We start from the raw sequence: 23908 nt of genomic DNA on the forward strand, positions 1-23908 counted from the left end.
TCCACCAATCACCTACAGCAAATAGAAATCCTTTGTTAACCTCCATAATGTGGCTAGGGATGATATTATAGCCCCCACTCTCAGGATAGTATTATTCTGTTCTTTATAATATACTGGTTCAGTTCAAGGTTTGCCACTTGATTTATTTAAGAAGACAGCCTGTAATAGGTCACTGGCCCCTTTAATATAGAAGTGGCCCATAAACCAGACCAAATCTTACGGACCAAGATCATGCACCCAAAAGACTCACTCCCCATGAAGAAAAATCTTTGATAACATACAAGATCAAATGCAAGGACAGTTCCTGCAATTACGTTGGGGAGACTACTAAAAGGTTAAAAACTAGGGTGCATGAGCATGCATTGGCAGTTAAAAGACAGGAACAATATTCACAGATTTGGACCCATATGACCAACTATGGCATGAATTTTATCTTACCAGTGCACAACCTATATCCAGGGATACCACTAAGGGAGGCCGCCTACTCAAGGAAGCCTGGCTTTCGAATGGCAATTCTATCAATCACCACATAGAACTTTGCCCGGCATACCAAACACTTAAGATATGGGAAAAACAACACCATAGCTCACAACGAAGGCAATTTGCACCCCGCACAAGATCAGAGGGAAGGGGGGATGGAGGAGGTAGCCCATTTGTGCAATAATGAACTCACAACATATCCTACAAGGGGAACAGAGAAGAGACAAATAAAAACCCCCATAAACACCCCAAATACGCAAACCCCAATTCACCCCCACAACAAGGAGAAATAATGATGGGTGCAAATGACATGGTTGGCTGGATGACAACACACAGGGCACCCGCACCATGACCCCTGCTAACAAGAGGGGAGGGACGAGACACTCCACCGACTACAAAAAAGAAATCCATGAGCAAACGATGGAAAGCCACGCCACGGGACCCTGGACGTGCGCAAGAAGGGCAAAAGAACTAGCAAACAATGAAGGGGGACCAAAAAACCCAATGAACGATTGAGCAGTAAAGGACCTTAAGATGGGGAGGACAACCAGAAGTAGATCAATATACCCACGGAGGTCCACGGAAGAAGACAGCACTCCTGAATGGGAGAACACATGCAGGAAGATATCCATCAGAGACTACCCTGATAGATGCCCGGATCCACTCAATATACCCCATCCCCCGAGCACACATGCACACAACCCCATCAAGGAAGATCAGATGGATCCCGGAATAGAACCAAAACAGGGGATAAGTGTAAGCGAGTGAAAGCAACCAGCGTATGCTAGCAGAAAGAAAGTGATTGAGCCCAGGAAAAAGAAAATAGTAACCTCGGAAGATACCAACACAGCAAGAGATGCGTGCCCTTTAAGAACAAACCAAGTAGAAAAAACGGATGGACCAATGACTAGATCGAGAAGCCGGGCGCGGAGCCTCTGGCAATATAAAAAGGACTCCCAGTAATCTTGTATTATGCTTTGATGATGTCGGCAGTGTTGGCCGACAAAAGCTTAGCTTTAGCTTTTGTATTAAACAGTTTTTGTTTTAATATTATCCTGGTGCTCAGACTATTTTATTTCTATTATATGGATTTACCCAGGATTTGCATTTTTGATATAATTAGGGATGTGTATATATATATGTATGTATGTATGTATGTATGTATGTATGTATGTATGTATGTATATATATATATATATATATATATATATATATATATATATATATATATATATATATATATATATATAATACCTAAAAAATTGAGGAACGTAGTCTCCTGGGTGTATACATATTCAAAAGCTCATTTTTATCTTTTGTGTGTGTGTGTGTGTGTGTGTGTGTATATATATATATATATATATATATATATATTATATATATATATATATATAGATAGATATATCTATATATATATATATCTATATATATATATATATATATATATATATATATATATATGTTTTCTGAGGTTTTCACGGGTGTTTGTATGTAGGTCTTTGGTTGTTCGGGTTTTCTCCCGCGTAAAATTGGAAGTGTCTTGGCGACGTTTCGACGAAGTCCCATTCGTCATCTTCAGGCTGGTGTTTCAGCTTCGTGCTTCGAGGAGCAATGTGTGGTCTTAGCTGTTTCTTCCTTTTAACTGCCAGTGGGGGTATGAACTGATTGGGTGGGAGCTTGGCTGTGTTCTGATTGGGTGGAGGTGTGTTCTGATTGGTTAGGGGCTTGGCTTTGCTCTGATTGGCTGGGGGGTTGGCTGTGCTCTGATTGGCTGGGGGGTTGGCTGTGCTCTGATTGGCTCGGGGAGTGTTCTGTTTGGTTGTGCTCAGGTTAGTCTGAGTTGCAGGGGGGTTTAAGATTTTGAGTTGCCTTGCTATTTTTTGGCTTCGCGTTCGTGGTCGTGCCTCGTCTTCATGGAGGGTGTCAGTTTGCTTCATGTATGGATTGGAGGGGTTTAAAGTGGCTAATGATGCAGCTGTGGTCTGGCTTCTGGTTTGTGGTCGTGCCTCATCATCGGTGTGGCTTTGGGTTTGCTTTTTGCGTGGATGTGTGGTGGTGACATCCTGTGTGGTTTTTGTGAGTGTGCGTCTGGTATCATTTTTTGTGTTAGGGAGTCGTTTGTCAATAAGGGCGGGTTTCCAAATGGCTGGTAGGCGGGAGGTATCATCTCGCTTGTTCATGCTGTGTGGGCGTTTTTCTATCTCGATGGCTTCTCTGATTATTCTGTTATTAAAATGTTCACTTTTGGCAATGGTTCTGGTATTTTTAAAGTCAATTTCATGTCCTGTGGCTTTAAGGTGTTGGACCAGGGAAGATGTTGGTTCCTCTTTTTTGACTGAGTTCTTATGTTCTTCAATGCGTGCACTTATTCTTCTGTTGGTTTGTCCGATGTATGTGTTGGGACAAGCAGTGCGTGGGATTTCATATACTCCTTGATTTTCTAACTCAATTTTATCTTTGGGGTTTCTAAGGATGGTGGATATTTTTCTGTTTGTGCAGAATGCTGTTTTGATGTTGTGTTTATGGAGGATCTTACTGATTCTGTCTGTGGTGCCTTTTATGTATGGGAGGAGGGCTTTGCCGTTTTCTTGTTCTTTGTCTTGGATTTTAGTGGGGGTTTCTTTTTGGATTAGGTTTGTAATCTTATTTCTTTTGGAATCCATTGGATGTTAGTACATTGGTGAGAGTGTGTAGTTCGGTTTTTAGGTGTTGTTCATCAGCTAAGTGTTTTGTTCTGGAGATGAGTGTCTTGGCTACGGAGTTGATCTGTGCTGGGTGGTGGTGTGAGAGAGCGTGCAGATAGCAGTTTGTGTGTGTTTTCTTCTGGTAGATGGTGTGTCCTAGGGAGCCATTGGATTTCTTATAGACTAAGACATCCAGGAAGGGAAGTTGGTTGTTAGCTTCTGTTTCCATGGTGAACTGTATTTTGGGGTGTAGGCTGTTGAGGTGTGTGAGGAAGTTGTCCAGTTTTTCTTTCCCATGTGGCCAGATTATGAAGGTGTCGTCTACGTATCTGAGCCAGAGTTTGGGTTTGTGATCCAATTTTTCTAGAGCTTGGGTTTCAAAGTGTTCCATGTAGAGGTTTGCAATGACAGGTGAGAGGGGTGATCCCATGAGTGCTCCTTCTGTTTGTTTGTATTTTTGTCCATTATAGATGAAATATGTGTTGGATAGGCAGTGGTTGGTCAGATCTAAGATGTGTTTGGGGGGGTTATATTTGTTTTGGATAGCTGTCAAGGCTTCTTTGATAGGCACTTGGGTGAAGAGGGATATGACACCGAAGCTCACGAGTAGGTCGCTGGGCTGTAAGTTTTGTTTCTTTATGATCTCTATAAACTGGAATGAGTTTTTTATGTATGAGGTGATGGATTCTGCATAGGGCTGTAGTTGTTTGGTGAGAAATTTGGCTAGGTTTTGTAGAGGTGAGCCTATTGAGCTGACTATAGGTCTGAGTGGGTATATGTAGGTCTTTGGTTATTCGGGTTTTCTCCCACGTCAAATTGGAAGTGTCTTGGCGACGTTTCGATGAAGTCTCATTCATCTTCACGACTTTGTCAAAACGTCGCCAAGACACTTCCAATTTGACGTGGGAGAAAACCCGAATAACCAAAGACCTACATACAAACACCCGCGAAAACCTCAGAAAACATACATATATATATATATATATATATATATATATATATATATATATATATATATACACACACACACACATACATACATACACACACACACACACACACACACACACACACACACATGTCTGTCTCTAATTATACTAAAAAATGTGAATCCCGGGTATATTCAGGTTAAGAAAAGTAGTCGAACACCGGGATAAATATAAAAACAACTGTTTAATAAACTAACAACTGTTTGATAAACTTAGCTTTCGAAAACCAACACATACAGACAGAATTTTACACTACAGGAGTAATCATCCCATGTTGCACAAAATCGGCTGTATCAGAACGCTGTTTAAGCGTGTGAACACCCACTGCAACATGGATAGGGCAAAAGTTGAGGAGAGGAATCATCTATCCGTGTTTGGAAGCAAAATGGTTATCCAGTTGATTTCATCAGATGATACAGAAGACCATACGAGCCTTGCAGAATGCAACACACAGGCACCGCTATGACATGAACAACTCTATCATACGTCAATGGGGTGTCAGAGGCGATGGCACGGATATTGGCTCCATATAACATTAGTATTGCCCATAAACCAAATCAAACCCTTTGTGCCAAAATAATGCGCCCAAAGAAGAAAGATCTTCATAGATATATAGAGTGAAATGTAAGGACTGTCACTGCAATTACATTGGGGAGACGACCAAATGGCCTGGAACTAGGATCCATGAACACAAGTTGGCCATTAGACAACATGAGCAATGCTCACAGGTGTAAGTCCATATGGTCAGCAACAATCACATGTTCGACCTTGCCGGGGTGGAGGCCATCGTCCAGAACATCACCAAGGTGGCCGGTTACTGAAGGAGGTTTGGCTCTCAGATGAACATTCAATTAATCGCTACATAGTTACTGCCTGCTTATCAGGCACTAAGGAAGTGGGAACAACAATGTAACAACTCACAAGTGCAACGGGAGCAGCCTACGCAAGACCAGAACTGCTGTCTCATGCAACAGCAAAGAAATACGACTGGCAAAGGGGAAAAATCCCCAGTACGATTCATACAGGAGTCAATGATGGGAGGCGGGGTGCCACACTCACAAGGGGTGGCCACAAGACAGGAGGCACTGGGGGATCATCCTATAGCAAAGTGTACCCAGATACGTCCAAAGCGGGCAAAGAGAGTGACAATAAGAGAGGCGGTGATCCTTGAACTTACAAATATACAGATGGATGCGAGACTATTAGAATATGGTCAACTGGGGCGGGTAGACCGGTGATGCGTTCTATGAGCAGAGCACACAAACTGCCAGTCTTATGAGCAGGCTTTCAAACTTCCGGTATTCCAGTATGACGACGTTGGCAGTTAGCTGACAAATGCATATTTTATACATTCCTATCACTGGCCACTTGTCCATCCTTCCTAGGCCCAGGTCAGTCACAAGCTAACAGTCCATTTATGATCTGCCATCACACCTAAATATTGGATGCTAAGCATCCAAACTTGCTAAGCACTCAGCCCTTTCATTTCTCACCTCTTTGGTATTTCCTTTTCAGTTCTCTTGTTTATCTGTACAATACAGCACCTGGTACATATTCAAGCCAGAAGTTGTGTATGTCATTGCTTAGCAGAGTTCATGCATCATGTAAACACGGTTGTGCTTTGGATATGTAGTAGTGTGGCTATACTTTAAAATACTAACTCTGGGTAGTTTGAACAAAAAATAAACCTTATCATTCATAAGCTATATTCTAGTCCACATTATGGAAAATAACAATTTATTATATTATATCTCACATTACCACATACACAACAAGATGAAGTATTCATCCAGTGATAGTATTAACGTAACATGCTGATAATAACTTATGGATAAGCAAACCAATTTAGTTTCATAAGTTTTTCTGACTTAATGCTTATCTCTCTAGAAATACTTTTGATTCTCCTCATTGAAACTACTAACAAAATATGTCTAGTAGAAAATGAATGTTTTAATATTTTATTAGTAATGCTAATATTAATATCATATTAATATAGTGCTGTATAATATAACTATAACTATATTAATATTTAATATTGTATTAGTAATGTGGCATTCTGCATTTGAATTAGTGAGCTCCTACATCAGGCTAAATATTGGTTTATTTATTCATGATTTCTTGAAAACTAATTGACAATGTTCTTGCTAAGCCAACAATAATAAATCAATTATGATTTAATATGCTAAATTCTGTTTACTTTCATTGAAAAGAAAATTTTGTGAGACCTCAGAAAATTGTGTTGCAAACCCTTATATGTATTATATATTTACCATATAAACATATTACTAAGTCCTATTCTGTTGAATCAAAAAATTATAGATTGATTCACTGTTGCATTTTTGTATAGCCCTAAACTTTCAACAGCTGAAAACTGTAACTTTCATTTTTTAAAAACCTTAAACAATATGGGTAAGTGCTTAAGGCAATGATCTCATGAGAATGTGAGAGTTTTTTAGGGGCACTCTGAAGTATTTTAAATTATTTTTGGTACATTAATTCAACTATTTGTTTTGTTTCTTGGTAAAAATGAGAGAAATTACACACCAATTGTCCAAATTGCTGCTCAATTTTAGTACAGAAGTTGCAGTATAGTATCCTAGTTTCCATACTTTATATGTAATCTGAAATTTGGGTTTTGGTTATCCCTACAATGGGCAGCATTTTGGTAAGAACAGTTTGTCCATTACAAACTGTCTAGTCAGGTAGTAAACTTCCTTTTGCTGAATATGGTTTGCTGAGTGGTATTTTTTGGAGGAAATAAATTGAGCAAGAGTTTGGATTGATATCCTAAATTGTCCTCTCTAATTCTAAACCACAGTGCAGTATTTACAATTACAGGTAGTCTTCACTTAGTGATTTGCTTCATTTAATATTTGAAGTTATAGTGGTGCTCAAAAGGCAATTTAGGGACCAACACTTGCATTTACTGCTTTTGCAGTATTTCTCTTCCCTTGTTTTACTTGCTTATTTACCCCATACTAACATCTCAAATAGAAAGAACCCCAGTTCAATTGAAGGAAGTAGCAAGCAAAGGAAAACTGAAGTAAAATTGTAAGTACAGTCATGGTCATGTACTTTTCACGTAGCAACTTATGCCTAATCACTGAATTCCTGGATCCAATTGTGATTGCTAAACAAAGATTACCAGTAATACAGTTTTTTACTCTTTTGTTAATTTTTCCTTTCTTTACAAAAATTTTGTAATAAATATTTAAATAAATGTTTCACAAAACGGTAGCCAAATAAACTGCACACAATTCAGAAGTGCAACACCAGAGTTATTCATTTATTAAGCAAACACTTAACACAAGTCTCTTTTCAAATCTAGTGATAATTTACATACACCCAAATATTTCTGCTTTCATTTTTTTATCCAAATCAAGCACACGTTGACCTCTTTTATTTTTTCTGAAGTACACACAAAAATGCAAGTGAGAGGGGGATCCACTAATAATGGTAAAGATGCAATTCCAAAATACTCTTGGACATCATATTATATATTTTTCCAGTGATTGAATTAGGTATTCTTACGTCTTGTTACAAGTGTTAATATAGGAGGAAAAAAAAGCTTTGTAAGAAATTCATATGTTCTCTATATGCATTGTAAGCTAAAACATTCCAAATTTTGACATAAAAAGTATTACAGAATTATTGTTATTACTTAAGAAGCTTTGGCACAGTTAGTGTTGGAATTAAGATTTCTTTAAAAAGTGGCACATAATTTGGATTTGGTTGGCTTGGGCCTTTGTCCAAAGTTTCAATGATGGTCTGCTTCATCTCTCTGCTGGCATCTCCTCTCATTGTCAATAAAGCCGCAATATGATCATCTCTGCCAATCAGAATAAAGTAGCATTAATTAAATTCCTACTTATGGAAAACAGCAGTTGGCATCTTTTCATACCACACATGCTATATTAAATAATTCTTTGTCAGCTTATAAAATGAACTCACTAGTAAAAATTTTCAATCACTTGTAATTAAGGATGCCTTCTATGAGGCAGATGCAATGATTAGACTTCTATTAATTACCCACCAGTTAATCTGCTCATTTCTATACTTATCTTGTATTTCAGACCTATTGGGATAAGGAAGAATTTTAATTACAGCCACTTAATATTTATTAATTTTTTACAGTTACTCCTCAGTTTATGACCATTTATTCAATGACAATTCAAAGTTATAACAAAGGTGAACAAATAATGGCTACAACTGGTCTTCAGAGTTTTGGATATCAAAGCACTCCTTCTGTCAGTTGCAAGGTGGGCATTTGACAAGCGGTTTGTACTTCATCACCATGACTCCTGTAAAGGAGTTTGACAATCATGTCATTGCCATTTGTAGCTTCTCTGCCAGCTTCCCCAGAAAGTCAATGGGGGAGCAGGAAGGGACAGTTTGGTCTGGTCAATGGGGAAGCAGGAAGAGACAGGAGATCTTAGCTATGAAAGCCAGCTGGAAAACTTTGAACAAGTCACTCTCTCTCAGTCTAACCCATCTTGTTGGGAAAATAGGAGGAGGAAGATGTGTTGGATTGTTTTAATCAGCTTGAGTTATTTTTAAAAATAATAAAGGCAGGACACACATTAAATAAATAAATAAAATAAACTTCACAAGTTATTGGAATGTCTCCTCCACCTGCATCCTCTTCCCCAGCTTCTCTGTGTTTGGCTGCACTAGCCACTTGCACCCCCTTATATACCTTCCCTGACCTATGCTTCTCAAGCATCCTCTGGCAATTTTCCCACCCTTGCCAGACTTTTTCCAATTCACATCTCCTGCATACCCTTGGATCTCCCTCTGAGCTATGCTCATGCACTCTTTCCCTTCCTCACACTCCTTCCAAATCCATATCATATCCCTTGCTCCTTCCCCCATCCAGCAGCAGTCACTTACTTGCCTGCCAGTATGGGACTTGCAACTTTCTACTGGCTTCTCCACTGAATAAAGTTGCCTCAAATAATTATCATGAGATTCAGCAACCAGGATGCAAGGATAGCAACTGGTAAGCAATAGGGTTACACTTTATGATTGCACCCCTTTCCAAAAGAAATTCTGGTCTTAATTGCTATTATAAGTTGAGGCTTATCTGCATTCATGCAATGGATTTGTGTATAATTTTAACAAAAGATCCAACCAATGGTTCTACTTCTGTAATCCTCCCATGACTACTACTCCAAAATTTATTTAAATAGTCTTCTTTAAATTTGTCATGCAATGAAAAATTTAAATACCATCTGATTTTGCCCTCTAATCAACCTCCTTTGGCCCAATCTTTCCTGACCCAATTAGCTTTATTTTTATGTGCCCATTTTCAGCAATGGAAGATTAAATGGCAGTGAAGTACATTCCACAGAGAAGAATCAATATTGTTTATAATCAACCATTCAGCTACTCAGCATACGTCTTTCTAAATTTAAATACTAAAAGACTATATGTGCATTCTATACTTACTTTATGAAAAAATAACAAAATCAGTTTTTTGGATTAAACTAAAAATATTTTTAAAACAAATATTATTTAGTTGTAGTTACATATTATGCTATCCAGAAATTGAATTAATGAAGAACTCTGTATATTCGGTCCCAACCTCTTTTAGTTAAAAACTTTTATGCAGAAGGGGGAAAAAAAATCAAAGCTAAAGATTTTGTTCAAGTTTTTATAAAGTGTTCTTATGACTGTGAAATAATACAGAAATTTCAATTCTAGAAATGTACAATGTTACCTGATATCAGGATGTTTACTAACTAAAGTTGAGATTTCTAAATAAAGCAGTGAAGGATCAGTTAGCTTGAAAACCTCTGCAATAGCTTCAATGACATCACAAAGCCCCTCTGTGTCTTCTCCAGATCCCTATTAATCAAACAAATTATTGTTTTCAGTTGTTTCATCAAGACTGCAAAGATTTTATTCCAGCACACAAAATGTACTTGATTACTGTATGGCTATCTTCATAACAATGGATGATGGCAAATATTTCTAAGAAAATATTATGTTTATACTAAATAAGCAATCAAATATCAGTATTAAATCCTGGTTATTTTTCACCATAAAATAAATGAATGAATGAATGAAGGAAGGAAGGAAGGAAGGCAGGCAGGCAGGCAGGCAGGCAAGGAGGAAGGAAGGAAGGAAGGAAGGAAGGAAGGAAGGAAGGAAGGAAGGAAGGAAGGAAAGAAGGAAGGAAAGAAAGAAGGAAGGAATCCAGTGAGAGAATAACTACTTTTCATTTATTTCAATTCATATTATGCACTTTTATTACAAGATATGATATATTCCTCTTTTAAGCTAAACACAGCTTTTAAGCTAAAAAGCTTAAAATTAGAAGCAATATAAGAATATATTTTGAGATCCATTATTTGACAAAGTTACATTCCAGATTTTAGAAAATGTATTTAATATATGGTTATGTGAGGCTTCCGGTGGCTGCGCCGTGATGATGGCGGCTTTCTGACAGCCATCCGTCACAAGAAAGTGTAAAAGCTGGCAAAACAGCGCCGATCAGCTGTTTTGCAGCTTGAAACCCTCCTCCTGGGCGAAGGGAGGAAGGTGAGCCTTCTCCTGGATAGAAGTAGAGCCTCACTAATCTCCCAGAGATTTTTTCCTGGGAGACGAAGAGTGAGAGCTCCTTCGGAGTCTGGGCGTGCTCCACTTTCCTGAACGCCTTTGTTCTCTGGCGGGAGAACGAAGCTAGATGCTGCCTCCACTGCTGCTGCTTAAATGGAAACTGTAAGTTAATTTAAAAGCAGACAGAGCGGTCAGGAAGACAAGAATTGGATGATTTTATTTTAAACTTAACTCAGTGAGAATTAACATCTTCTCCTGTTATTACTTTAATCGGAGTGAAGAAATATGGCGGAGGAATCCTGCTTCTTTGTTACTTTCTTTGTCTGAGAATTTTCACTTTCTACTTTCCATTCACTATTTTTAACTGGCAACAAAGTTTCAACAACGTAATAGACTTGGTTTATTTAAAGAAAATTCTTCTTTTTAAAGGGGAAATTGCTTTTTCTTCTCCTTTATTCCTATTTTATTATTTTTTTTTAAAAAAATTCTGTTTTAAAAAATGGCTTCAAAACGTCCTGGACCTTTTTCTCTTCCTAAAACTTCAATTTCTTCTCCAGTAACTCAGACTGTACAACAACCTAAACCTAAATCTTCCCCACCTTCTCCTCCACCTCAGGCAATTACACTTAAGGATTTACAAGATGCTTTGGATAAGACTGTACAAAAAACAGCAGAGCTCCTGGCTCAAAAAAATAATGAGCTGGGGGAAGATATTCTGTTTGCACTCCAGGGGCTTGCTACTCTTGTAGAAAAGATTGACGACCGTGTGGATGAGGTGGTTGGTAATGTTGAAATTTTACAAGAAAGAGTTGAAAAAATAGAAGATAATGTGGATGTTGCACAGAATGAAATTATAATGTCACAATATAGAGAAATGGAGTATGCTTTGAGAATAAGAGGCTTGAAGGAAAATGTTCAGGAGAATTTGAAAGAAGAAATTGCAGCAGAACTGGCTTCTATTTTGGAATGTGATCCTGAAGGAATGTTGAGAGATATAGAAAAGATCTTCAGAGTCAATTCATGGGTTGCAAAACAGAGAAAATTACCAAGAGATGTAGTGGTTTATTTTGCTAGAAAATCACTTCGTAATGAAATTATACAGGCTTTCTATAAGCAAAAATTTCAGATTGCAGCTTAGGATGTGATAATTTTAAAGGAAATACCTTCCAAAATTCTCAGAAAAAGAAAAGACTTTGCTTTTTTGGCTGAAGAACTTAAGAAACGACAAATTCAATTTAGATGGGATATACCTGTGGGGATAGTGGTGACCTATGTTGGTACAAGTTATCGTCTTAATACAATTTCAAAACCAAGAGATTTCTATGTTACTGTTTTAAAAGGAGGTCTACCACCATCTCCAAGATCAAAAAAGGATGAGAGCAAGGCAGAAGCACAGTTGGCTGTAGGTTCAATACCATTTTTGGGAGAAGAATTATTGGTTGAATCTATGCAACAGAGTTTGCAAATAACAGAAGACCCAAGGGAACAGAGAATTACACGTGCTCCTCATAAACGTAGAGAAAGAGAACAACAACAGCAACAACAACAAACGGTAGATGATGGAGTTTCATCACAGTCTACTTCGGAGCCAGTGGGAGGAGCAAGGCCAAAGAGGTCATCGACTGTAAATTTAGAGGTTTTGTTCCAAAGGCTTCAACCTGCCAAGAATGGCAAAGCTTCTAACCTGGAATGTTAATAGTCTCAATTCACCACAGAAAAGAAAGTCTTTCATTATTTGAAACAACTCAGAAATGATATTATTTGTTTACAAGAGACTCATATTATTTCTAAAGATCAAAAATATTTGTTTAACCCCCCAGCTGGGGGTACATTTCATAGCTCCTGCTTTGCAGAAAACAGGAGGTGTAGTTATTTATGTGAGAAAGGAGCTTTCACCGAAACTAATTGATTTTGATCCACAAGGAAGATATGTCATTGTTGATTTATTAATAAATGATAAGAGAACTCTTCTTGTTGGATTATATGCTCCCAATCAACAACAAAAATATTTCTACAAGATGATTCACCAGAAATTAATTTCTTTGGATTACAAGTCAGTTATTATGATGGGAGATTGGAATGATGTTTTAGATTCAAGTAAAGATAAGAAGGGTTCTTCTAAAGTTTCTAATCATGCAAGACTTCCTAAAGCTTTTTTTGATTTAAAGGATGATTTGGAACTTAGACACATTTGGAGAGAACGGAACGTTGAAAAAAAAGATTTTACCTTTTTTTCAGATAGGCACCAATCTTATTCTAGAATTGACTTTTTTTTAGTTACTAATGATTTCTTTTCTAGGGTGAAGAATACCAAGATATTTCCTAGAATAATTTCAGATCATAGTCCTGTATGGTTGGAAATTTCACTGGAAGAAGGGATTAGAAGGTCTTGAAGGTTGAACGAGAATTTATTTACATATGAAGAGAATATACAGAGATGTAGAGGTTATTTAAAGGATTTTTTTGCTTGGAACATGAATAAGGGTACCTCGATGCCAATGGTATGGGATTCTAGTAAAGCATATATGAGAGGGATTTTGATTTCTATGAATAATGCTCATAGATGTAAACAGATTCAGGAACGTTAAGAGTTGGAAGATGAGATTAAATGTAAGGAAAAGATTTTAATATCTAACCCAATGGATAATAACTTAAAGGTTTCTATAACTCTGCTTAAGGAGCAATTTAATATGTTAATAGCGGATCAGATGGCAACTAATTTGAGGTATATGAAACACAATACATTTTGTAATGCAAATAAACCTGGTAGATGGTTGGCTTATCAATTACATAAGAAACAGAAATCGAGGACTATAGATAAAATAATTTATAAAGGTAAAGAAGTGTATCAACAAAATTTGATTAAAAAGACTTTTATTAAATCTTAAAAAGATTTTTATTCAAAGTTATACGCTAGTGAAACTATACAAATTTAAGACATAGAAAAATATTTAGGAATTTAGGACATTTTCCTAGACTTACGATTGACCAACGTGGTGGGATTAATGGCTTAATTACTTCTGAAGAGATTATTTCTGCAATTAAACAATTGAAGGTTGGCAAGACTCCAGGTACTGATGGACTAACAGCAATTTATTATAAGATGCTATCTGAAGAAATGATAGAACCATTAAAGGAACTTTTTAATGACATTTTGTCGGGAGCAGAGCTACCTCCATCTTGGAGAAGGGCCTTCATATCATTGATTCCAATGGAAGACCAGGATCTGTCCCAACCTAGAAATTATAGGCCTATATCTCTTTTAAATACAGACTTTAAGATTTTTGCAAAAATATTGGCAAATAGATAAATGCAGGTTTTGAAACAATTGATTCATACTGACCAATCTGGATTTATAATGGGAAGATATATGAAAAATAATGTAAGACAAATTGTTAATTTAATAGAGTATTTGGATAAGAACAACGAAATCCCTGCTGCTTTAATATTTATAGATGCTGAGAAAGCTTTTGATCAATTAGACTGGAAATTTTTATTGAAAGTCGTAGAGGAAATGAACTTTGGAGACAAATTTTTGTGTGCTCTCAAGGCCATATATCAGCAACAATCAGCACAAATTATATTTAATGGGGGATTAACAGATGTATTTAAGATAGAAAAAGGTACGAGACAGGATTGTCCCTTATCCCCCTTGCTATTTGTATTAACAATGGAGATTTTACTTATTAAAATTCGAGATTCATCTAGGAATAAAAATAAGTAAGATTGATTATAGGCTGAGAGTTTTTGCTGATGATTTGGTTGTGACGTTATTCCATCCAACAGATTCGGTCAGAGACTTGGTTGAAATTTTAGCACAGTATGGACAGGTCTCTGGTTTTAAGGTGAATAAGAATAAAACTAAAATATTATTGAAAAATATGTCTATCAAGGGAAAAGATATTATAGTTGAAGCAACAGGTTATGAAGTAGTTAACAAGGTTAAGTATTTAGGAATATATATTACAACATCTAATGGAAAATTGTATAAGAATAATTATGAACGCTTATGGGTAAAAGTACAAAAAGATTTAAATGATTGGCAAAAATTACAACTATCGTTACTGGGGAGAATTTCAGTAGTAAAAATGAATGTTCTACCAAAGTTTCTTTTTTTGTTTCAGATGATACCTATTTTAAAAAAGGATGCTAATTTGGATGAGTGGCAGAAGGGTATCAATAAATTTATCTGGGGTGGGAAGAAATCAAAGGTAAAGTTTAAGATTTTACAAGACGCTTGAGAGAGAGGTGGACTTAAAGCACCTAATTTGAAATTATATTATGATGCGGCCACTTTAACTTTAGTAAGTGATTGGCTTAATTTAACAAATAAAAATATTCTTGCTCTTGAAGGTTGGGATTTATTATATGGTTGGCATGCATATTTAATTTTGGATAAGAAAGTAGATCTGGTTTTTAAGTCACACATCTTAAGAAATGCTTTACTTCGAGTCTGGAAGAAGTATTATTATAAGTTAAATTATAAAATACCTATTTGGGGGATTCCTGGACAAGCAATTCAGGGGGTTTCTAAAGGGGTGAATTTTGATAATATTTTGTATAAAGAATTACTTATTTGGTCGGGTACTGATTGGCAATTAAAGTCTTCAGATGTGCTAAGGCAAGAAAATATTTTAAAATCATGGTTTCAATATTTGCAAATAGTGGAGAGGTGAACCTTAGATAAGAAAGTGGGAATTACTTTAGCAGATGAAAATTTGGTAATTCAGATTAAAGACCAGAAATATGCTCATATTAAAAGAATTTACAATGAGTTAATAAAATTGGATTCAGAAACAGAGTTAGTAAAAGATTGTATGATTAAATGGGCCCAGAATATTCAGGAACCGATTTCATTGGATTTATGGGAGGTAATTTGGATTAGAAATGTTAAATTTATGGAGGCTCAGAATTGGAGGGAAAATTTTTATAAAATGTTTTATAGATGGCATCTGGATCCTAAAAAGTTGTCTTGTATGTACCCGAACTTGCAACCTAAATGTTGGAGATGTGGTTGCTTGGATGCAACCTATTTTCATGTTTGGTGGACTTGTAAAAATATTAAAGCCTTTTGGATTATGATTTGGTGGAACATTCAAAAGGTTTTTAAAAGGAAGATTAAGTTTACTCCCCAGTTATTTCTTTTGGGTATTTTTGTGGATTTTGATGCTAAAGAAACTATTTTAATGTTGAATTTAATAACAGCAGCAAGATTATTGGTGGGTCAATATTGGAAGAAAGACTCTCTGCCTTCTTTAGAAGAATGGGTATTTAAGGTCTCTAATTTAGCAGAAATGGCTAAAGTTTCTGCTTATTTAAAGGACCATTCACAAGAGAGATATGTTATTGTATGGAGAAGATGGATAGAATATGTTCAGAAGAAATATGGAACTACAAAGTTTCATTTATTTTATGAGCAATGGATTTGTTTATAAAATTATGATGTTAAAGTTTGAAGAGAGTTAAGGGTTAGTATAATTTTGGTTATTGTATAATTAGTAAACTTAAATAGATTATATTTAATATGTTTGTATAACCCTGTACTTGGCTCTGAGAAGTCGGCGGGGCGGGGGGGGGACGGGGGTGGGGGAAGGTTGGGTTGGAGGTTAAATAGTTCAGATAAGTAGAAATAGTTTTATTGTATATAATATTGATGTTTTAATTTGGAGAGAGGAATTGCTCGGGCATTTCCCCTGGACTGCATCTGGAGTGAGAAGAGAGGAGGAAGGGGAGAAGTAAGTAGGAAGGTTGAGGAGAAGGAGGAGAGGGGGAGAGTGAGGAAGAAGAGAGAAAGAGGGAAGTGAGAGAAGAGGTTAGAGGGTGGATGCGGTTTGGGGGGAAATGGGTGAGCAATACCGAAAGTTGTGTGTATAAATTTATTTTATTCTTTATCTGAAGAATTTTTTATGAATGTAATGTAAAATTGAAAATAAAATTTTTTTTACAAAAAAATGGTTATGTATCATTATTTTAACCTATTTATAACAATGTGTTTAACTAGAGAAACAAATGATTAAATGCCATTTATATAAAGAACATTGTGAAATATTGAATACTAAGGCTTAACATGCTTTGAAAATGTTTTCAAAAAAATTCTTATTTGTAAGGCAGTTGCAATGTTTTTTTAGATTCATGTACAAGACTGAAAAGACATATATACTTCAAAAAATAACGCATGCTTTAGTTACATAAAATCCAAAGCACTTTTTTCAAATCATATTTGAATTGTGCATAGCCCTATTTTTTTTAATTACATGAAATTGAATTACATAGAAATTGATATATTTCAATTTGTAGTGCATGAATTATCCAGTACTTTTTTTAAAAAAAGAAATATAGATAATCTCACTTAACAACCATTCAGCAATTGTTTGATATTACAATGGTATTGAATGAAGGGATTTATGACCTGTACCTGATGTAAGGGCCATTTCAACCTCCCCCTAAGATCACATGATGAAAATTGGGCACTGCAACTGTCCAAACCCACCTCTCTCTCCCCCTTGTCACTTACCTACTAGGCTCACCTGCAGATGTAAAGTTGTCATGACACTGGAAGCCCTGATCCCCATCCCATAAAAGGCCTTGGGCCGTTACAGCATGCATAAATTGCTCCACTAAACTTTGCATTTTTCTGTAGTTGTTGACAAATGTACCCAGTCAGCCAATGCAAGGCATAGCCTTACAGAGGATGGCTTGCTCCATTCTGCAAGGAGGCATCTAGGAAGCTTAGAAAGCTAATGAAGGCAATTCTTTACTTCCAAGAGGCTCTTTCTAGCCATCTGAATATTGCAAGAGCTGCTGACATTCTTGTAATTGTTTGGAAGGCTTCTTCTCCAAATCTCTTGATTTGGAAAAAGTGCAATCATTTACACGGCGCCTTTTCCAAATCATGAGATTTGAAGAAGAATTCTTCCAAACAATTACAAGAATGTCAGCAGCTCTTGCAATAGTTCAGAAGGCTAGAAAGAGCCTCTTGTAGCCTCCCGAGGAATTCTGTTTGCTAGCTTTCTACATTTTTTAGACTAGAAAGAATTAGATTAAAGAACTAGTAAAGGCAATTGTTCATGGAGATGCAAAAAGGCTCTTTCTAGCCTTCTAAACGATCACAAAAGTTGCTCCCATCCTTTCTTTTTGGAAGGAACACAAGGTGCAGCCTTCATATAAAGGCCACATTTCTCTATTCTGTAAGCTGGAACCATTCTAATGATCATTTGGAAAGCTCCTTTTCCACATCATGCAATGGTTTGAAAGGAGCCTTCCAAACAATCACAAAAATGATGCAAGGTAGACTATGTAGGAAGGTCATGCCTTGCATCAGAGGAATGCATCTGTCAGTATGGCAGAAAATATAAAAGTAAGTGAAGCAATATATGTGCACTGTTGGATCTGTAGCCAGCTGACTTTCTGGGAATGGTGGAGTGGGAAGAATGTCATGGCCTTCGGGCCTGTGATTAGCTTTCATCCACCAGCGGGCCCTGTGGTCTGCACCAGACTCCCAAAACCAGTGGCACCCCTTATGCTCCCCTTAACAAGCTGCACAATTGCTTAGCACAGCAACTGGGAAAGCTGGGTTTGCAGTTGTTAAACAAAGTGGTTGTCAGAATCCAATTATATTTCATCTTTAATTATCAAACATAGAAACTCCCAATTCTGCCTTCTCTGGATTCTGCCATAAGAGGGAGAAAAGGGGGAGAGCAAAGGGGCTTTATGGCCCTCACTTCCTTCAGCACACTTCAAAGGACTGAATGTGTGTTTATTGTGGCCTCTAAGCTTTAACATATCAAAGAAGAGTAATTGCCTTTCATGTAGTTATCTGAAGTCTCCATCCAGACGGAAGAAGAAAGGGGATGGAATTGTGATACTTGAAACTATCACTGGAAGGGGGGTTGATTGGGTGGGACTACTGGGGAACCCCTTAAAACCTTGAATGGGAGAGCTTGAACCCCAAGTCCTGTCTAGCATGCCTGCAACCATTTTCTCTTAATAAAGGATTCCTGTTGGAAGAGCTATTCCAAGAGTTCTGTCTTCTTAAGATGCAAAGTGGGGTGGGTCCTTACATTAGACAGGACTTGCAAAATTAATCCACCTGGAAGGTAGACCCTTGCCGGGGGATTTTGCAAAAATTTACCATGTCAGACAACGAAGCAAGAGAGGGAGAAAACTCCCTGGAAAGAGAGCCGCTGACCCAGTTGGAACCTTGCCAGATGTTGGGATCCGAGAGGCCAGATTTCTCAGAAGAAGAAGTGGTGGAGACACAGGACCACAAGCCTCGCTGGTCGATGGGCGTTGGAAAGAAAAGCGAGTGGGGAAAGGAATCAAGAAAAGTGACCCTGAGACGGGGGACCAAGCAACCAGAATGGAAGCAGGAGATGGAGAAATCCCTGCACGCAAGTGAAGAGGGAGGAAGCTGTATGCCGTACTCAGACTGGATCCTAGAGAGAGCTATTGACCTGATGAAGAGAACTCTCAGCTCCCTAGGAGAGGAGATTCCTGAGCCCTACGCCCGCCCCAGTTCCTGGAGCCACAAAGGGAGAGACACCGAGGGGGACGTGGAACCTGCAACCCCAGGGACATTTACTGATCCAGGAGCTCCCACCCCCTACCGGACCACAGATGGAAATCTGGACGGAAGACACTACCACCCACAATGGAGGCACCGATCCATTCCAAGACGTCCACCGTTGGAGGTGAAATTCAAAGGGGAGCCAACACGCTTGGGGTTTTTCCTAACCCAAGTCCTCAGCTACATGGAGGAATATGGGCAGGACATCCCCAGCGACAAAGCCCGCATCCGGATCGTGCAATCTGCCCTGGATGGACCAGCTGCAGATTGGGTGGTGAACCTGCATGACTCCAATGCCCCAGAACTCAGTAACTTCAACCGTTTCATGTCCTCGTTGAGAAGACGATTTGAAGACCCCCTGGCTGATCGCAAAGCCCGTGAAAGAATAACAACGATGAGGCAGGGCAAACGCCCAGTGGCTGAGTATACACAAGAATTCCGAGCCATTGCCAGCAAACTGAATTGGCCAGAAGACATCCTCCTTGGCCGTTTCAAAGACGGACTAAACTATGATCTATATGATGCTTGCCTGCCCCGAGGAGACCCACATCGACTTGAGGAATGGTACGTCTTGGCAGAGGAAGCAGAGATCGACATATTGAAGAGGCATCGCCGAGGAAAACAATGGAGCCGCCCCCCGCCTGAGCTGACACACCAACCGGTGAAATCATCGGATACAGCCAAGAAGCAGATGGGGTGTTTCAAGTGCGGAAGAGAAGGGCATCGAGCTGTAGAATGCCGCTCAAAGGCCCCCCAGCACAACCCAGACAGATCCCCAATCAACAAACCCAGAGGGTATTCAGCTAAGCCAAAAGAAACAGCCATGAAAATGATGGAAATTGCAGAAAACCCCACCTCTGCTCACCAAGGGGAAAGAACTCCAGCCTACACCACAGGGACGGTGGATGCCTCAGATGACAGCTCGGAAGGCGAACCCCTGGTAAGTGGACGCATCACACCCATCTTCAAAACAGTGACTATATTAATCCCCCCCATGCCCGAAGCTGTGAAGGTGAAAGCCTTAATAGACTCTGGCTGCACCCGCTGCCTCATTAGCCCAACACTAGTGGGGAATCTGGGCATCCCATCCAGGAGACTGGAACAACCAATCTCATTTGGCCAGCTAGATGGATCCATAGCAGGGGGGGTGCCAGCTACCCTAGCCACTCTGCCAATACACCTCTCCCTGGGCAACCATGAAGAGGACTTAACGTTTGTGGTGACCCCAGGTATGGAATGCCCAATGATTCTAGGGATGGAATGGTTGAAAAAATGGAACCCCTGGGTAAATTGGAGGACGACAGAAATCAAATTCCCGAAGGGGGACCCTATGGACTTAAAACCCCAAGAGAGGCTACCAGAATCAAGAATAGAAAAAGCATCCATAGGAGAGGAAAAAAGATTAACAGAAATACCAGAGGAATATAGGGACCTTGCTGAAGTCTTCAGTGAGGAGAGGGCGAATGAGCTTCCCCCCCACCGACCCACAGACTGTACCATTGAATTCAAGCCTGGGGCAAAACTCCCGAAGCCCAGATTATACTCCATGAGCCCAAAGGAGAAGGAGGAAATGGAAAGATTTATAAAAAAAAACCTGGAGAGAGGTTTCATTGAACCAGCTAAGCCTAAAGTGGCTGCCCCGGTCCTTTTTAGAGAGAAGAAGGATGGCTCTTTACGTTTATGCGTGGATTATAGGGCCCTGAACACAATCAGTGAAAGCAACCTATACCCGCTGCCCCTCATGAAAGACATGCTGTCACACCTATCGAAAGGGAAAATTTTTTCTAAACTAGACTTAAGGGAAGCTTACTATCGCGTGAGAATCAAGGAAGGGGACGAATGGAAGACTGCATTTAACTGCCCCATGGGGTGCTATCAATTCAAAGTCTTGCCATTTGGATTACAAGGGGGCCCTGCAGTCTTTATGCAATTAATCAATGACGTTCTAAGGGAGCACCTGTTTAAGGGGGTCCTTGTTTACTTGGACGACATTCTTATCTTTACCGAAACAAAAGAAGAACACGTCAAACTTGTCAGAGCGGTTTTAAAGAAGCTGCGAGCCGCTCACCTATATGCCAAACTCTCAAAATGCGAATTCCACCAGGAAAGGATAGACTACCTAGGCTATCGCATATCCCCACAGGGCATTGAAATGGACCCAGAGAAGGTCAGAGCAGTATTAGAATGGGCACCACCCCGCACAAGAAAGCAACTACAAAGTTTCCTGGGCTTTGCAAATTTTTACCGCCAATTCATCCCCTCATTTGCACAGATAGCCTTGCCCCTCACCAACTTACTAAAAACGAAGGGAACATCCTCAGTAAAACCTAGCCAGCCACTAACATGGACAATGGAGTGCCAAGCAGCGTTTGAGAGACTAAAGAGACTTTTTTCTGCCGAACCAGTACTAAGGCACCCAGATATGGACAAGCCCTTCATAATACAGGCAGATGCAAGTGATGTGGCAGTGGGGGCTGTGCTATTACAAGAAAATGATGATGCAGTATTGCAACCCTGTGCATATACATCTAAGAAACTCACGGAAACAGAACAGCGCTGGCCCGTATGGGAGAAGGAGGCTTATGGGATACGTTGGGCATTACTCACGTGGCGACAGTTCCTGGAAGGCAACAAAATCCCCTTCCAGGTATGGACTGATCACAAAAATTTAGAAGCCCTGAAAACTTCCAGGAAACTCAATCCCAAACAAGCCCGCTGGTCCCAGCATTTTCACCAATTCCAATTTAAGCTCAAACATTTACCAGGAAGAAAGAACTTCCTGGCAGATGCACTATCTCGCATGCCCCAATATAACAGCGCACGAACCACAGACTCTAGACCAATAATGGCAGAATCACAACTGGCAGCGCCAGTAACCACAAGAACCCAAGCCAAAATAAAACCACAACTGGACAGCCAAACTGGGATTGAATTCAGAAAAAGTTTGGAAACAGATGATTGGTTCCAGAAAAACAAACATGTGTGCACAATGAGAGACGGATTGCCTTGGGTAGGGGAAAAGTTATATATACCAACAACTCAAAGACTAACTTTCATGCAACTTTGCCATGACACAAAATCAGCAGGGCATTTTGGATTTGTAAAAACTTTACACTTAATTAAACGGCAATTTTGGTGGCCATCAATAAAAAAGGACATAGAAAGTTATGTTGCCAGCTGCCCAACCTGTGCATCAGCAAAGAGGTTGCAAGGGAAATCGCCAGGGCTGTTACAACCAGTGGCAAGTCCCTCAGCCCCCTGGAGGGAAATAGCCATGGATTTTATAGTGGAATTGCCTGAAAGCAATGGGAATACTGTTATCTGGACAGTCACGGACCTATTTTCCAAACAGGTGCACTTTATCCCTTGCCAAAAAATTCCCACTGCAAAGGCCTTAGCAAAACTTTTCATCCAGCACATTTACAGATTGCACGGGGCACCCCAACGCATCATCTCTGATAGGGGAGTGCAATTTACGTCTGCATTTTGGAAGGAATTTTTATCCCTCTTAGGGACCACTCAGGGATTGACATCTAGCCACCACCCTCAAGGAGATGGACAAGCGGAACGGTGCCAGTCGGTACTTGAGCAATATTTGAGATGTTTTTTAAATTTCCAACAGAGTGATTGGACGGACTTACTTCCTTTTGCAGAAGTTGCCTACAATAATGCAGTCCACTCCAGCACAGGCTACACTCCTTTTCAAATAGCCAACGGCCAAAGTTTCAACCCTATGCCAGAGTTAACCCCAAAAGAACCAACGATCCCTTCACTGAAAGAATGGATGGAAAACCTACAAAACACCTGGCCAATAGTCAGAAAATCACTAGATGAAGCTAGGCGGGCATACAAAGCACAAGCCGATAAAAAAAGGGTTGAGCCTACACCATTCATTATAGGAGAAATGGTGTACTTATCTACAAAATACCTAAAGTCCCTACAGCCCTGTAAAAAACTTGGACCAAAATATATAGGACCTTTTCCAATTAAAAGGATCATAAATCCAGTAACAGTAGAATTAGAATTACCCAAAAACCTCAGGCAAATACACCCAGTTTTTCATTGCAGCTTGCTGAAAAGAGAGCATCAGTCACCTCTACGGCCAAAAATCCCCCCCCCACCACCTCCAATCATGGTGGAGGGGGAACAACACTTCGAAATAAAAGAGATCCTTGACTCTAGGAGATATCATGGAACAACTCAGTACCTAGTTGCCTGGAAACACCTCCCTGCCTCACAAAATGAGTGGGTCCATAAACGTCACGTCAGAGCTCCGAAGCTATTGAAGAAGTTTCACACAGAGTATCCTAACAAGCCTAACTAAATTCTTTACTTGTGTTTTCTTTCAGGTGGATCTCTCTTATTGTTAAGAGGGGCCGGATGTCAGAATCCAATTATATTTCATCTTTAATTATCAAACATAGAAACTCCCAATTCTGCCTTCTCTGGATTCTGCCATAAGAGGGAGAAAAGGGGGAGAGCAAAGGGGCTTTATGGCCCTCACTTCCTTCAGCACACTTCAAAGGACTGAATGTGTGTTTATTGTGGCCTCTAAGCGTTAACATATCAAAGAAGAGTAATTGCCTTTCATGTAGTTATCTGAAGTCTCCATCCAGACGGAAGAAGAA

General features: G+C 39.1%; 1 protein-coding gene across 3 annotated transcripts in view; it reads right to left on the reverse strand.

Annotated features, from left to right (window-relative positions):
• Positions 1–7413: 7413 nt before the first annotated feature.
• EXOC3 (exocyst complex component 3) overlaps positions 7414–23908 on the reverse strand; it is a 138321-nt gene continuing 121826 nt past the window's right edge. For all 3 annotated transcript variants that reach the window (XM_039355610.1, XM_039355611.1, XM_039355609.1), the window contains 2 exons: positions 9873–10000; positions 7414–7982 (listed from right to left, as the gene is read on the reverse strand). In XM_039355610.1, the coding sequence (XP_039211544.1) occupies positions 7811–7982; positions 9873–10000 (300 nt within the window). In that variant the 3' untranslated portion in view covers positions 7414–7810. The remainder of the gene's footprint in view (positions 7983–9872; positions 10001–23908) is intronic.

This window comes from Crotalus tigris, unplaced genomic scaffold (assembly GCF_016545835.1).
Source record: "Crotalus tigris isolate CLP2741 ecotype Arizona unplaced genomic scaffold, ASM1654583v1 scf7180000018697.696732, whole genome shotgun sequence".
Classification (NCBI taxonomy): domain Eukaryota; kingdom Metazoa; phylum Chordata; class Lepidosauria; order Squamata; family Viperidae; genus Crotalus; species Crotalus tigris.